Genomic DNA, 14,620 nt, shown 5'->3' on the forward strand with positions numbered 1-14,620 from the left:
CTTTGTTGGCAAAAACATTTATTGTTTACTTGAGGGAAAATGACTTTACAATGCTGTTTTTTTTCTGTAAACACCGTGAATCAGCCAGCCATAAATATACATTCAGCCCTCCTGAGCCTCCCCCCACCCCACACCATTCCACCCTCTCGAGCATCAGCCTCTTATTCAGAGTGAAGAACTGGGGACATATCACTCAGTCACGAAAAGGAGTGAAACGGACTCAGCTGTAGGGATGTGGACGAACCTAGAGTCTGTTACACAGAGTAAAGGAAGGTCTGAGGAGTGAAATAAACATCATATATGAACACATATATACGGGCTCTATAAAAACGGTACCGATGACTCTATTTGCAGGGAAGACACAGAGCTGCAGACGCGAAGAACAGCCTTGCATCACTCACCGTTATTCACCAGGACGTGGAGGGGCAGTTTCTTCATTCTGAACGTCTGGACGAACTCCCGGATAGACCTCATGGACGCCAGGTCGCAATACAGAAACTCCACTGGAGGAGGACAAAGAAGCGAGGTCAGCTTTCAATGCACCACACACGATACAGTCCATCAGCGTTCACTCGGGAGGGACATGTTAGGATACTCTGGAGTACAGACAGAGGAAGCTGTGTGTGCCACGTCACCCAGCCCCTGAGAACAAGGGAGTGCGCGTTTTCAATGCTTTCCCTAAAAAAAAATAACAAAGGGAGCCTGCGTAAGGGGTGGGCGTAGTCCAGGATCAGTTACTCAGCACGGTCATCGTCCTGCGAATCGTGGGTGACCCCTCCGCTGGAATACACCCTGGGAAGGTGAGGATGCATTTGAAAAGTTGAAGTGTTAGCCACTCAGTCCTGTCCTGCTCTATGCGACCCCGTGGACTGTAGCTCACCAGGCTTCCTCTGTCCATGGGGATGCTCCAGGAGACCCCGGTTTGATCCCTGAGTCTGGAAGACCACCTGGCGAAGGGCATGGCAACCCACTCCAGTACTCTTGCCTGGAGAATCCCCATGGACAGAGGAAGCCTGGTGAGCTACAGTCCACACAGTTGCAAAGAGCAGGACCCATCTCCTGCATTGCAGGCAGACTCTTTCCTGTATACATTTAGAAATTTAAAAAACATAAATAAAAATCAATAGTTGCTGTATATCGGCTGAGCCCAGGGGTTTAAAAAAAAAAAAAAAAGCAACATTAGGCATTTATCTTTTGCATGTTTCCTTTTTTAACATTTTTTAAAAATGTGGGCCATCTTTTAAAATCTTTATGACCTCGTTACAATACTGTTTCTGGTTTATGCTTTGGCTTTTTGGCCAAGAGGCATGTGGGATCTTACCTCCCCAACCAGGGATGAAACCCATACCCCTTGTCTTATAAAGCAGAAGTCCCTTGCATGTTTCTTAAATGCATTTTTTGGTTGGTTTTTTTTTTTTTTTTTTTTGCTCTTTTGATTCTGTTCTCCATGGCAGCAGGCTGTGGCAGATTGGGGAAGACGGAGCTTTGCCGCAGGGAGTTGGGAATTTCTGCTCTAGAAGTCGGTGCCATCTGCACAGGAATTCCCAACACGCTGTTCTAATTTCCCCCTGAAACACTCCCAAGAATGTTAAAAAAAAAAAAAAAAAAAAAGAGGAAAACCCACACGATTGCTAATAACTACAACCGATGGTAAAAAAAAAAAAAAAAGGATGCGTGGACCCACACACTCAGCTTCCAGTCCTGTCCAACTCTCTGCAACCCCGTGGATTGAGGCCCGCCAGGCTCCTCCGTCCATGGGATTCTCCGGGCAAGAGTACTGGAGTGGCGTGCCATGCCCTCCCCCAGGGGATCTTCCTGACTCGGGGATCAAATTTGAGTCTCCTGAGTGTGCTGCTTTGGCAGGCAGGTTCTTTACCACTAGCGCCTTGTGGGAAGCCCCAGAAGGGCCATAATTCATAAGCAACACAAGCACTGATGCCTCGTGCTGAGAGCACTGCCCTGTGAGCGGGTCACTGCATCTTGCTTGCTTTCTACCCGCTGGTTCGAATCTTTTCATTTTTTATCGCCGTGCTGCACAGCTTGCAAGATCTTAGTTCCTCAACCAGGAATCGAATGAGGGCCCTGGCAGTGAATGCGCCAAGTCCTAACCACAGGAATGCCCGGAAATTCCTTACGCCCAGTCTCGTCATCAGCACCAGTTTCCACGTCCAGTCAGGAGCTGCCCCGTCTCTCACCTCTACAACAGCATCACTGGAAGGAGGGGGGGATACTGCACAGGGGGTCTGTCGTTCAGTCGCTCAGTTGTGTCCAACTCTCTGCGACCCCATGGACTGCAGCACGCCAGGCCTCCCTGTCCTCCACTGTCTCCCGGAGCTTGCTCGTACTCATGTCCATCGCGTCGGTGATGCCATCCAACCATCGCATCCTCTGTCATCCCCTTCTCCTCCCGCCTGCAATCTTTCCCAGCATCGGGGTCTTTTCCAGTGAGGAAGAAGAGCCCCTAAATCAAGTCCTGCTGCTGGGGAGGGCAGACTGCTCCCCGCAGAGCAGGATGCTTGAAGAGCTCCGTCTTTGAGAAGAGCGGTACAGAAGACAGGATACACAGTGTGACCCCCGCCTCCATCCAGCAGAGGCAGCAGGACTGACCACTGAGAGGGCAAGGCACTCACGGGCGTTAGGGCTTCACCTAACATGCAGCTAGGGGTTGCATACCCGCAGCGATGGACACAGTGAGAGGCGCTGGAGTAACTGACGCAGCAGGGCTCTTGGCGGAGACAACCGGTGACAGTTAAACAATATTTTTGCCTTTTTGTTTATTTGGTTGAAAGTGAAGTCGCTCAGTCGTGTCCGACTCTTTGCGACCCCACGGACTGTAGCCTACCCGGCTCCTCTGTCCATGGGATGCTCCAGGCAAGGAGACTGGAGTGGGTTGCCATTTCCTTCTCCAATTATTTATTTGGTTACTGTGGGTCTTTCTTGCAGCACACAGGATCTTTAAGTCGTGGGCATGGGGCATCTAGCTCCCCCACCAGGGGCTGAACCCAAGCCCCCTGCAATGGACACTCAGAGTCTTAACCACTGGACCACCAGGGAAGCCCTGTAGCTGACATTTTTCACTTGACCTGGGGTGCCTTTAACCTAACCTTTCATTTCTAGCTACATAATTATAGAGAAACGAAGGCTGCCATGCTCTGAGAATATTCAGGGCACCCCCTGATGCTGCTGCTGCTGCTAAGTCACTTCAGTCGTGTCCGAATCTGTGCGACCCCATAGATGGCATCCTACCAGGCTCCTCTGTCTCTGGGATTCTCCAGGCAAGAATACTGGAGCAGGTTGCCATTTCCTTCTCCGATGCATGAAAGTGAAAAGTGAAAGTGAAGTCGCTCACTCGTGTCTGACTCTAAGCGACCTCATGGACTGTAGCCCACCAGGCTCCTCCGTCCCCTAGGGGACAAGAAATAGAACATCTGTCATGCAGGCGGCTGGAACACAGAAGGTATACCAGTTGTCTGGGTAGCAAAAAATAGCCAGAAACTCAGATAACAGGTAGGGGGTGGAGTTTGAAAGAGTTAAGAGTTAAGTCAAGGGTCTGATCCTGATGCAGGAAAGAGTGAGACTGAATGATAAGGGGCTGGTCATGATACAAAACCAAGATGGTGGCCTCCCACTGGGAGACCACGTTGAAGGCAGGACACAGGAGGATTCTTCTGTAAGCTCACGATGGAGTTTTTTAAGGCAGGGATTAAAAGTTAAAAGGCTGAAACGTGTCAGGCTAACAAGGAAACACCAGGCAGGGCTGGCCCTTTTGAGACGAGGAGGAGGTGGTTCAGGGCTAAAATACCAATGGGACAATGCGGATCGTTACCTGTGGGTCCAGTGTTCAGGCAACGCGAAGGCATGACACAGACGTAGAGAACACGTGTGTGGACACCAAGGTGGGGAGAGAAGGTGGGAAGAACTTGCGAGATTCGGATTGACACATCTGCACTCTGTGTGAAATACTCTGTGTGAAATGGATAAGTAACAAGCACGACTGTATACCTCAGGGAAGTCTACTCAGTGCTCCTAAAGACCTAAATGGGAAGGGAAGCCAAAAAGGGACGCTCTGTGTATACATACGGCTGACACCTTGCTGCACAGCAGAAGCCCACAGAACATTGTGAAGCTACTATATCCCAACAAAGATCAATAAAAAATGTTGAAGCCATGATGGTTATAGTTAAGCAGCGAAATCCTCTGCTGCCATTTCTTCATCAGAAGATTTCTAACAACGCAACATCACAGGCTCTTTGGCAAAACCCATTAGAAACGCAGGAAGAGGTGGGCAGAACCGAAATGGTTCTGGGAGAACGCCATGTATATCTTTGAGCATCTGAGGAATCGACAGATTAAAAAAAAAAAAAACAAAAAACAAGGACCCAGAGAAGACTGTGGATAATACATCTGACAAGGTTGGGAATACAAATTAGCACACAGGGACGAGTCTATGATATGAAGAAGATTTTAAAGTGATAGGTGTGTACTTCTAACCGAATGAATAATAGGCTCGATTTACAAGTAAAATAGGAACATCTCAAGGAAATGAGTACTTTAATCGGGAAAAGGACTGTCTGTTACGATCTAATCAAGCAAATTAGGACTAATCAGGCCAACAAATATGGGATAAATAGGAAAAAAATTCATGAAGGAAAGACACTCAGAAAAAACAGGGGAGGGCATCAGACGGTATTTTATCAAATCCTTCCCTACTTTCAAAAACCAGACAACCCCAGCTCTAAACTGACTAACTTAGAACACAGGGGGTGGAGGGGAGCCTGAACTGATTCTCCTTATGACGTGTGCATGTTTCTGATACAAAAAGCTGCCAAGAAATCACATCAGAGGATCTCACTGCTGTTCAGTCGTTAAGACTTCGCCTTCCAATGCAAGAGGCGCAGCTTCGACCCCTGCTTGGGGAGCCAAGATCCCATATGCCTCGAGACCAAAAAAATGAAAACATAAAGCAGAAGGAGTATTGTAACAAATTCAATAAAGACTTTAAAAATGGGGGGAGGGGAAGACAATGAAAAAAAAAAAAACACCAGAATGGGAAGAGAGAGCTCACATTAATAACTACAGATGAAAAAAGAAAACCATGAATGAAAAGGCAAATTAAAACGTTTCCACTAGGATAAAAAGAACAGTGAAAACTGCAAGTGAATGTGTTACTCAGTCGTGTCTGACTCTTGGCGACCCCGTGGACTGTAGCCTGCCAGGCTCCTCTGTCCATGGGATTCTCCAGGCAAGAAGACTGGAGTGGGCTGCCATGCCCTCCTCCAGGGGATCTTCCCCACCCAGGGATCGAACGCAGGTGTCCTGAGTCTCCTGCATTGGCAGGCAGGTTCTTTACCAATGAGCCACCTGGGAAAACCTCTCTTACAACGTCCCTCTGTGCCCACCTGAGCCTCAAACTTATCCCTATCAAGCAACGACCAGGTCCTCAGAATCACAAAGACCCCTCGCTGCAGAGCGATATGGTCAGGACACACGTGTCGACCTCCAGGGAAGTTCATTTCTGTAAGGCTCCCACTGCAGAGCCATCTCAGGAAAGCGTTACAGTAAAGCTCAAGCCCTAGAGCCTCAAGCATAAAACCACCACCACCACCACCAAAATGGCAACCCACTCCAGTATCCTTGCCTGGAGAATCCCATGGACAGAGGAGCCTGGACGGCTACAGCTCACTGGGGTCGCAGAGAGTCATGCACGACTGAGTGACTGAGCACACATATAGAATTCCACTGTGGGCTTTGCATGTGGCTGGGGGGTAAGGAATCCGCATGCCAATGCAGGAGATGCGGGTTCGATCGCTGGGTGGGGACAATCCCCTGGAGGAGAGAATGGCAACTTACACCAGTATTCTTGCCTAGAGAATCCCATGGACAGAGGAGCCCGGTGGGCTACAGTCCATGGGGTCACAGAGACTCAAACACGACTCACCAATTAAACAACCACCATCACCCAAAAAGCCAACAGCAGAGGTAAAAAAAAAAACTTTGGTAAAAGTTGCTAACATCTGTGCAACTTTCAGATTACAGACCATTCAAATGTTTCTGACCCCCAAGGGTGTTTGGAAGATGAAATTAAAACGAGAACATTCTCGACGGACGCTAACTGACCCCAAGGCACCTAACAGATGTCCCCAAAGCACTTCGCAACTAAAGAGAAAAGAGTGTCATTGGACTGACTCAGAAGCCAGCCGGTTGGGAAGCAATCAGAGTCATGCTTGGAAACAGTGATGTTTAAAGAGCTTCAAAAGCAATTCCTACTCCCGGGAGGTAAATGGTTCTCCTGGGGATCTTATTTACTTCTTCCATCAACAGGGCAGGGCCAAAAAAAGCTTCCGCCCAGCCCAGATGATCAGAGCCCCTAATTAGCGTGGGTTTAATGTGTTCCCCCCACTGTGTATGGATGACGCCACCCAGATGAAGTCAGCATGGCCCCACCATCAACCCCGGGGAGCTTGCGTACGGAATCACGGGAGAAATGCAAATTTAACTGCCTTGACGTATCACCTCGCACCTGTCAGAGCGCTATGCTCAAAAAGGTAACACAAAACAAAGGCGGGAAGAGGGTGGAGAGAAGGGAAGCCGCCTACGCCGCGGGTGGGATTCACGTGGGCGCATCCACTACGGAGAACAGCGTGGAGGTTCCGTAAGAGGCTAAAAATAGAGTGACCCGGATGACCCTGTAATCCCACTCCTGGGTGTTTATCCGGAGAAAACGCGCATCCCAGAGTCCATGGCAGCGCTGTGTACAATAGTCGAGACGTGAAACAACCCGTCGTCAGATGAGTACGCGAAGAAGACGTGGTACATAAATAAAATGCGGTACTGCTCTTCTCTACTCGCTGCTGCCGCTGCTGCTGAGTCGCTTCAGTCGTGTCCGACTCTGCGGCCCCAGAGACGGCAGCCCACCAGGCTCCCCCGTCCCTGGGATTCTCCAGGCACGAACACTGGAGCGGGTTGCCATGTCCTTCTCCCATGCATGAAAGTGAAAAGGGAAAGGGAAGTCGCTCAGTCGTGCCTGACTCTTAGCGACCCCATGGACTGCAGCCTTCCAACCAGGCTCCTCCGTCCGTGGGATTTTCCAGGCAAGAACGCTGGAGTGGGGAGCCACCTCTGACCCTATGAACTGTAGCCCGCCAGGCTATTCTATTCATGGGATTCTCCAGGCCAGAACACTGGAGTGGGTTGCCATTTCATACTCCAGGGGATCTTCTCAACCCAGGGATCCAACCTGCATCTCTTGCATGGGGAGGCAGACTCTTTATCACTGAGCCACCTGGGAAGCCAGCGGTGGAATATTACACAGCCATAAAAAAGAATGAAATAATGCCAGTTGCAGCAACACGGATGTACCCAGAGATGATCATAGTAAGACACACAGACAGAGAAAGACAAACACCATATGATATCACTTATATGTGGCATCTGCTTTTCTGAAATATACAAATGAACTTATTTTCAAAACAGAGACAGACTCACAGATATAGAAGACAAACTTATGGTTACCAAAGGAGAAAGTGGAGATGGGATAAACTAGGCATTTGGGATGCACACTAATATTGTTGTTTAATCACTCAGTTCACTCCAACTCTTTGCGACCCCATGGACTGCAGGACGCCAGGCATCCCTGTCCATCACCAGCTCCTGGAGCTTGCTCAGATTCATGTCCATCAAGTCGGTGATGCCATCCAACCATCTCATCCTCTGCCGTCCCCTTCTCCTCTCGCCTTCACTCAAGAATCCCGTGAACAACATACATCGTCCTCTAAATTAAATATACTAGATAACCAACAAGGACTTCTTGTATAGCACAGGAAACTCTACTGAACATGCTGTGATAACCGACCTGGGAAAAGACTGGAATGAAGCCCTCTAAATAGCTCAGTATTTATAAAAAATGCTTTGGGCATCAAGCAAAACTGTAGAACTCTGTGGCCTCATAAACAGTGTCTGTGGCCTACCACAGCTGCACTTTTGGAAAGTTCTTGCGTGGATCTCCTAAAAACTGGAGTTGGGACCGACTCAATAAAAGGTTTTCATGTTTCTACATTACCCAAGAACAGGAACTGGAGAAGGACATGGCAACCCACTCTGGTATTCTTGCCTGGAGAATCCCATGGACAGAGGAGCCTGGTGGGCTGCAGTCCATGGGGTCGCAGAGAGTCGGACACGACTGAGTGAGTAACACACAAGAACAGGGAGGTTTCTGGTTCGTTTTGTCTCCGGCTACACTCGTTCCTCCAGTAACCGACAGGAGACACCCAAGGCATGTGTTACTCACTGTTCTTTTTTTATTTTAAAAAAAATTTTATTGGGGTATACTTGATTTACAATGCTGTTGTTGCATTCATTTTTTTTAAATATAACTTTATATTTTGGCCATGCCGCGTGGCTTGCACAAGTTTAGTTATCTGACCAGGGATCAAACCCGGGCGCCTGCAGGGGAAGCACAGAGTCTTAACAACTGGAGCGCCAGGGAAGTCTGTCCATTCTATTGTACAGAATATTGGTTTTCAAAAAAAAAAAGGAAGCAAGGAAGGGAGACAGGGAAGCAAGGAAAGGAGACAGAGAAGAAAGAAGACAGGAGACACGAGAGGGAAATGTGTCATTACTGTGGTTCTACTGCGAACAGGAACCCCCTGGGCTTGGATTCTTTTTAATACAGAAGAATTCTTTTCATCCGCTCACATTTTGATGATGGTGATTGCGGAGGAGGGTGCCAGTGTTTTCTGTCTGTTCATTCACCTTGTTTTCGTTTTATCAAATAAACTAGTAAAAATTAAATTACTTTTTTTTTTTTAACGGTCCTGTGATTCTCTTTTCCTCCGCGGATGTTGTCAAATGAAAATGTCTCCAGCCGTATCAATAAACGAGAAATGTCAAAGCCGTCAGCAGCGAGGTCTGGCCTCCAGACATGAAGGAGGGCTCCCGAAGCTGTGATCCAGAAGGTGCTCCCTCCCCCGACAGTGACTGCCGAGGGCCGCGAGGACGCAAGAATCAGACATCTATCTCTCCTTAAGGTGAACAACGAAATGAGTTTGACCCCAGACAACCGAGGTGCATAGGAAAGGAGTGAATTCAGTGAGCCCAGAGGCTTGCATCCTCCCCTACCTAGAATGCTCAATTCCTTCACTGATATCTGATCTTTGCTCTTCAGACCACCTGCTCCCTTTGTTGCAAACTTGTATACAGCCTGACTCCCCCTCCCGCCTCCTTGGAGCAGATTTCTCAGAGCTACCGAGATGCTGTTCCCGGGCTCAGAGTCCTCAACATGCCCACCCAATAAAACACCTCTCTGCTTTCAGGAGGTGACTGCACTTTCTTTAATCGACAGTCTGATTGGTTTGCGTATGTTGAAGCATCTCTGTGACTCTGGCATGAATCCAGCACAGCAGTGGTACACCATCTTTTTGATGTGATCTTGGATTCAGTGTGCTGGTATCTGGTTGAGAATTTTTGCATCTATACTTGTCAAAAATATAGGTTTGATGGGGAAAGACCCTGATGCTGGGAAAGACAGAAGGCAGGAGGAGGCAGAAGATTCGGATGGCATCACCGACTCAACGTAATGAGTTTGAGCAAGCTCTGGGAGTTGGTGAAGGACAGGGAGGATTGGCGTGCTGCATTCCATGGAGTCGCAAAGAGTCAGATACGACTGAGCGACTGAAAAATAACAACAATACTCATCAAAGATGTTAGCCTGCAATTTTCTCTTCTGGCAGTATCTCAAGACTTTTCTCGGGCTCCAAAATCACTGCAGATGGTGACTGAAGCCATGATACTAAGAGACACTTGCTCCTTGGAAGGAAAGCTGTGACCAACCTAGACAGCATATTGAAAAGCAGAGACATCACTTTAGTAACTAAGGTCCATCTAGTCAAGGCTATGGTTTTTCCAGTAGTCAGGTATGGATGTGAGAGCTGGACTATTAACAAAGCTGAGCGCCGAAGAATTGATGCTTTTGAACTGTGGTGTTGGAGAAGACTCTTGAGAGTCCCTTGGACTGCAAGGAGATCCAACCAGTCCATCCTAAAGGAAATCAGTCCTGGATATTCATTGGAAGGACTGATGCTAAAGCTGAAGCTCCAATATTCGGCCACCTGATGTGAAGGACTGACTCATCAGAAAAGACCCTGATGCTGGGAAAGATTGAGGGCAGGAGGAGAAGGGTATGACAGAGGATGAGATGGTTGGATGGCATCACCGACTCGATGGACATGGGTTTGAGTAAACTCCGGGAGTTGGTGATGAACAGGGAAGCCTGGCATGCTGCAGTCCATGGGGTCACAAAGAGTTGGGCATGACTGAGCAACTGAAAAGCAACAAGACCATTTCTTGAAGGAAGTGAGCACAGTTCTTGTCTCTTCAGCCAGTATGTGTCCCGTGGAGGGAAAGAGGGAATGCCCCCGCTTTATCCTGCTCCAAACCCCGCCCCCCCAGCGCCCCAGTCCTCATCGGACGCCTCCCCCCGCCTCCATGAGCAGAGCCCGAAGCTGCAGTCACGACCGAGGTCTCAGCATCCTCTCGGTAATGACTATCATCTTCCTGGGGATGTCACAGTGATTTTCTGCACCATTTCCCTCCTGCGGTTGTAAAGAACACATTACGGATTTGGCAGAACCTGTTCATCAAGGCTGTTAAACCTCCCCAAAGAACAAGCAGCATCAAGACGGAAAAATGTGCTTTCATCTTCTCTGGATATCTGCGGTTCTGCTTTTAAACAGACTTTAAAAAAAAAAAAGAAACGTCTCCGGCTCTTTGCGATCCCACAGTCCATGGAATTTTCCAGGCCAGAATACTGAAATGGGTAGCCTTTCCCTTCTCCAGGGACATTTTCCAAACCCAGGGATCAAACCCAGGTCTCCCGCATTGAGGTGGATTCTTTACCAGCTGAGCCACTAGGGAAGCCCTTTAATTAATTATTTTAATTGGAGGATAATTACAATATTCAAACAGTGGATTTTTTTTTTTTTTTATAGGCAGACAGTTGCCTTCCACAATTCTTTCTTTGCCCTCACTGTTTTGGGGGTTGTTTTTTTAAGAGACAGTTTCCTTCTGCATAACATCACAGAGACATGCCCACAGATGACAGACAAGTCCGGACATACGGTGACACATACATTGTTCAGTAAACAAGGCCTCCTGCGCTGGGCCACACGGAACACAGTCCTGTCGTCCAAGCGTGCTTACTCACAGAAGCCCTGCTTTCCTCTCCTCGGAGATTAAGACACAAAGAAGACAGTGCATCAGTGAGACCGAACCCTTTCTTACGACCGAGTCACAAACACTCAGAGCTTCCCAGGTGGCTCAGATGGTAAAGGATCTGCCTGGAAGTCAGGAGACCCTGGGGTTCCCTGGATTCGATCCCTGGGTCGGGAAGAGGGAGGAGGAAATGGCAACCCAGCCTGGAGAATCCCACGGATAGAGGAGCCTGGTGAGGCTACAGTCCATGGCGACTCAAAGAGCCAGACACGATTTAGACACGACTTTGTTGACTCGAACCATAACCACCACCACCAACACTTGAAAAACTAAAAGAGATTATTTTGTTAGAGTAATGAATTTTTTTTTTTGCCTTGAAGTGTGTGAGAGTTTAGTTCTCCAACCAGTGGGGATCAAACCCATGCCGTCGGCACTGGGAGCAAGGAGTTTTAACCTCTGGACCTCCAGGGAACTTCCAGACTTATGAGTATTCGAAAAGCGAAAACAGAGCTGAGATTGTTGGATGGCGTCACTGACTCGATGGACATGAGTTTGAGCAAGCTCCGGGAGTTGGTGATGGACAGGGAGGTCTGGCATGCTGCAGTCCATGGGGTCGCAAAGAGTCGGACACAACTGACCGGAATTGAAAAGCAAAAAAATACACATTTCAGGACATTCATTGAAATAACAAATATATATATATATTTATATCAGGATATTCAAAGAACTCCATAACTGGCCTAGAGACTCCAGAAGGACTTCAACTTTAGACTCCAGGAGAGCTAAGACCTCCAGCCCAGGGACCTTCCGGCATGTACTCATTAGCCACAAACGGTGGTCACTCGGAAGTCCAAAAGATCCAGGGGAGGCGTGCACCCCCACGATGGCTGGAGGGGGCAAACTGTCCTCCTTGCCTGAGGGGACTGAATACCTATGGTCGCACCAGCCTCAATGTAACAGCAATGAAGACCTCCCGGGGGGGCCTGTGGCTAAGACTCCACACTCCCAGTGCAGGGGGCCTGGGTTCCATCCCTGGTTGGAGAACTAGATCGCACTAGAGTTGGCATACTGAAACGAAAGATCGCACGTGCTGCACTGAAGACCCAGCCCAGCCAAATAAGTAAATATTAAAAAAAAAAAAAAAAAAAAGGCATAAAGAAAGACAGCAGGACAGAAGAGATGTCGACAAAGTTGGCTGAGCAAACGGGCAGATCCCGTCTGCTCTGACGCAGGCGATCGTCCTGATGGGTTGGGAGGTGGGACCCTGCTTCGGTTCCCCCAGCTGCCGAGGGCGGGTCCAGTCCCACTAACACTCTTGTCCCGCCCGCTCCGCCGTTCCTCCGTCCTACGGAGTCTTGCGTGCGTCTCTAGATTCCTCCGCGGGTGTCAGGGACTGACTGCTGTCAGCTCTGAGCTGGGGTTCTGCAAGCACTTATGTGTCTGAAGGCATATCCCTGATGTGTCCGTAGAGAGACGTGTAGTCCACGGGCAGCGACTCCTCTGCCATCTTGTTCCTCCCTCGGGCGGATTCCTTCTGCTGGCAGAAAACCCTACCCGGATCTCTCGGATTTGTGCATTTCTTGCCCCGTGAGGCACTGACCACCCTTTGTTTTGAATTTCCATTTCAAGCATTTATCTAGCAAAACACCTCGAAGATGGAGCTACCATCTTACTCCAGACCAACAAAACAAACCAAAAAAAAAGAAAAAGAGGTCGCCTTGTTCATTTCTTCTTCTCAGATGCTATCAACATCACACAGTACCCTGGAAAAGAAATGTTCTCTTGAGACCTCCCTGGAGGTTCAGCGGTTAGGACTCGACCTGCCACTGCAGGGAGTAGGAGGTTCAATTCCTGGGCAGGGAGTTGAGATCCCACCTGCCTCCTGGCCAAAAAAAAAAAAAATCAAGACACAAAACAGAAGCAATATTGAAACAAATTCAATAACAATCTTTAAAAGTGGTCCAGATCAAAAAAATATTCTTTAACCACATCAAAAAAAAAAAAAAAATCTGAAAAAGAAAAGAAGTGCTCTCTCATTTAGGAAAAAAAAAAGTCTTAGTTTTTAGAAATTAATTTGCAATAAGTCCTTTTATAAAAGTCTTCCCTGGTGGCTCAGATGGTAAAGAATCTACCTGCAGTGCAGGAGACATAGGTTCGATCCCTGGGTTGGGAAGATCCCCTAGAGGAGGAAATCGCAACCCACTTTAGAAAGGCATTTAGAAAGGTCTCGGTGCTAAATGTGACTTGTCATCACTTATCTGTGCAGTCAAAGGTACGGTTTTTCCAGTCGTCAGGTATGGATGTGAGAGTTGGACTATAAAGAAAGCTGAGCGCCGAAGAATGGATGCTTCTGAACTGTGGTGTTGGAGAAGACTCTTGAGATTCCCTTGGACTGCAAGGAAATCCAACTAGTCCATCCTAAAGGAAATCAGTCCTGAATATCCATTGGAAGGACTGATGCTGAAGCTGAAACTCCAATACTTTGGCCTCCTCATGCGAAGAGCTGACTCATTTGAAAAGACCTTGATGCTGAGAAAGATTGAGGGCAGGAGGAGAAGGGGGCGACAGAGGATGGTTGGATGGCATCATGGACTCAATGGACATGAGTTTGAGCAAACTCCGGGGGTTGGTGATGGACAGGGAGGCCTGGTGCGCTGCAGTCCATGGGGTCCGAAAGAGTCGGACACAACTGAGCGACTCTGAACAACCACAAATGAAGCTCTGTGCTGACCAGCAGGGCAGCGCCAGACTTACGCCGCTCCTTTTTAGAAGTGCTTCTGTCAGTCTGACGGGAGGACAGACCTCGCACCCCTCCTCCCCAGCTGCAGCCACGCCTCGAACACAAGGGTGGGAGCAAGCCGGGTCTCTAGGCTGTCCCGGCGAGTTCAGCGGACGCGACCCTGCAGCCGTCCCCGTTGTGTGTAAACGACGGGTCCCAGCCGCAGGGTTAAGTAACTGCGTGTGTGCCGCACCCAAGGCGGAGCTGACGGTGCACTGCCCGCCTTTTTCCCCCAGGGCCTCGGGTCTCTCCCGCAAGCTGCCCGTGTGCCCATGGGTCCCTGACGGCTCCTTCCACTCATCCTATTTTTCCTTAGAGCCCGCCTCTGCACCTGCCTGCAATTTCAACCTAACGACGATCCACGCAGGGCCTCCCGGGGACTGCCGCTGATGGTGTAAGCAAGTGTTGCCACATCCATCCGCCCTGTCAATGCTCAGGTGCACGCTTGGAAAAAAGAAAAAAAAAAAAGAACATTGGAATAAACATCGCCTCCTGTCTCCTACAGTCACGACCCCAGGAAATCATGTTTGAAAGGGCTTCGGGGCAAAGAAATCCTATTAAGATGGATTTTTCAGGGAATTTCTCGGTGGTTCTGTGGCTAAGACTCCGAGCTCCCAATGCAGGGGACCCAAG

General features: G+C 48.8%; 1 protein-coding gene across 13 annotated transcripts in view; it reads right to left on the reverse strand.

The window, feature by feature from the left end:
- DHRSX (dehydrogenase/reductase X-linked) overlaps positions 1-14,620 on the reverse strand; it is a 188,021-nt gene that overhangs the window by 81,479 nt on the left and 91,922 nt on the right. For 10 of the 13 annotated variants that reach the window (XR_015158301.1, XR_015158304.1, XR_015158302.1 and 7 more), the window contains exon 4: positions 402-503. Coding sequence is in view for 9 of the 13 variants with exons in the window: in XM_086386061.1 (XP_086242187.1) it covers positions 402-503 (102 nt within the window). In the remaining 4 variants the exon portion in view is untranslated. Of the gene's footprint in view, position 1; positions 252-401; positions 504-3,598; positions 3,965-14,620 lie in introns of those variants that run through there. The other 3 variants (XM_086386068.1, XM_086386066.1, XM_086386064.1) reach the window with 3 other exon arrangements.

This window comes from Bos grunniens, chromosome X (assembly GCF_055505025.1).
Source record: "Bos grunniens cultivar Pamir isolate PY7600 chromosome X, Bosgru_T2T1.0, whole genome shotgun sequence".
Classification (NCBI taxonomy): domain Eukaryota; kingdom Metazoa; phylum Chordata; class Mammalia; order Artiodactyla; family Bovidae; genus Bos; species Bos grunniens.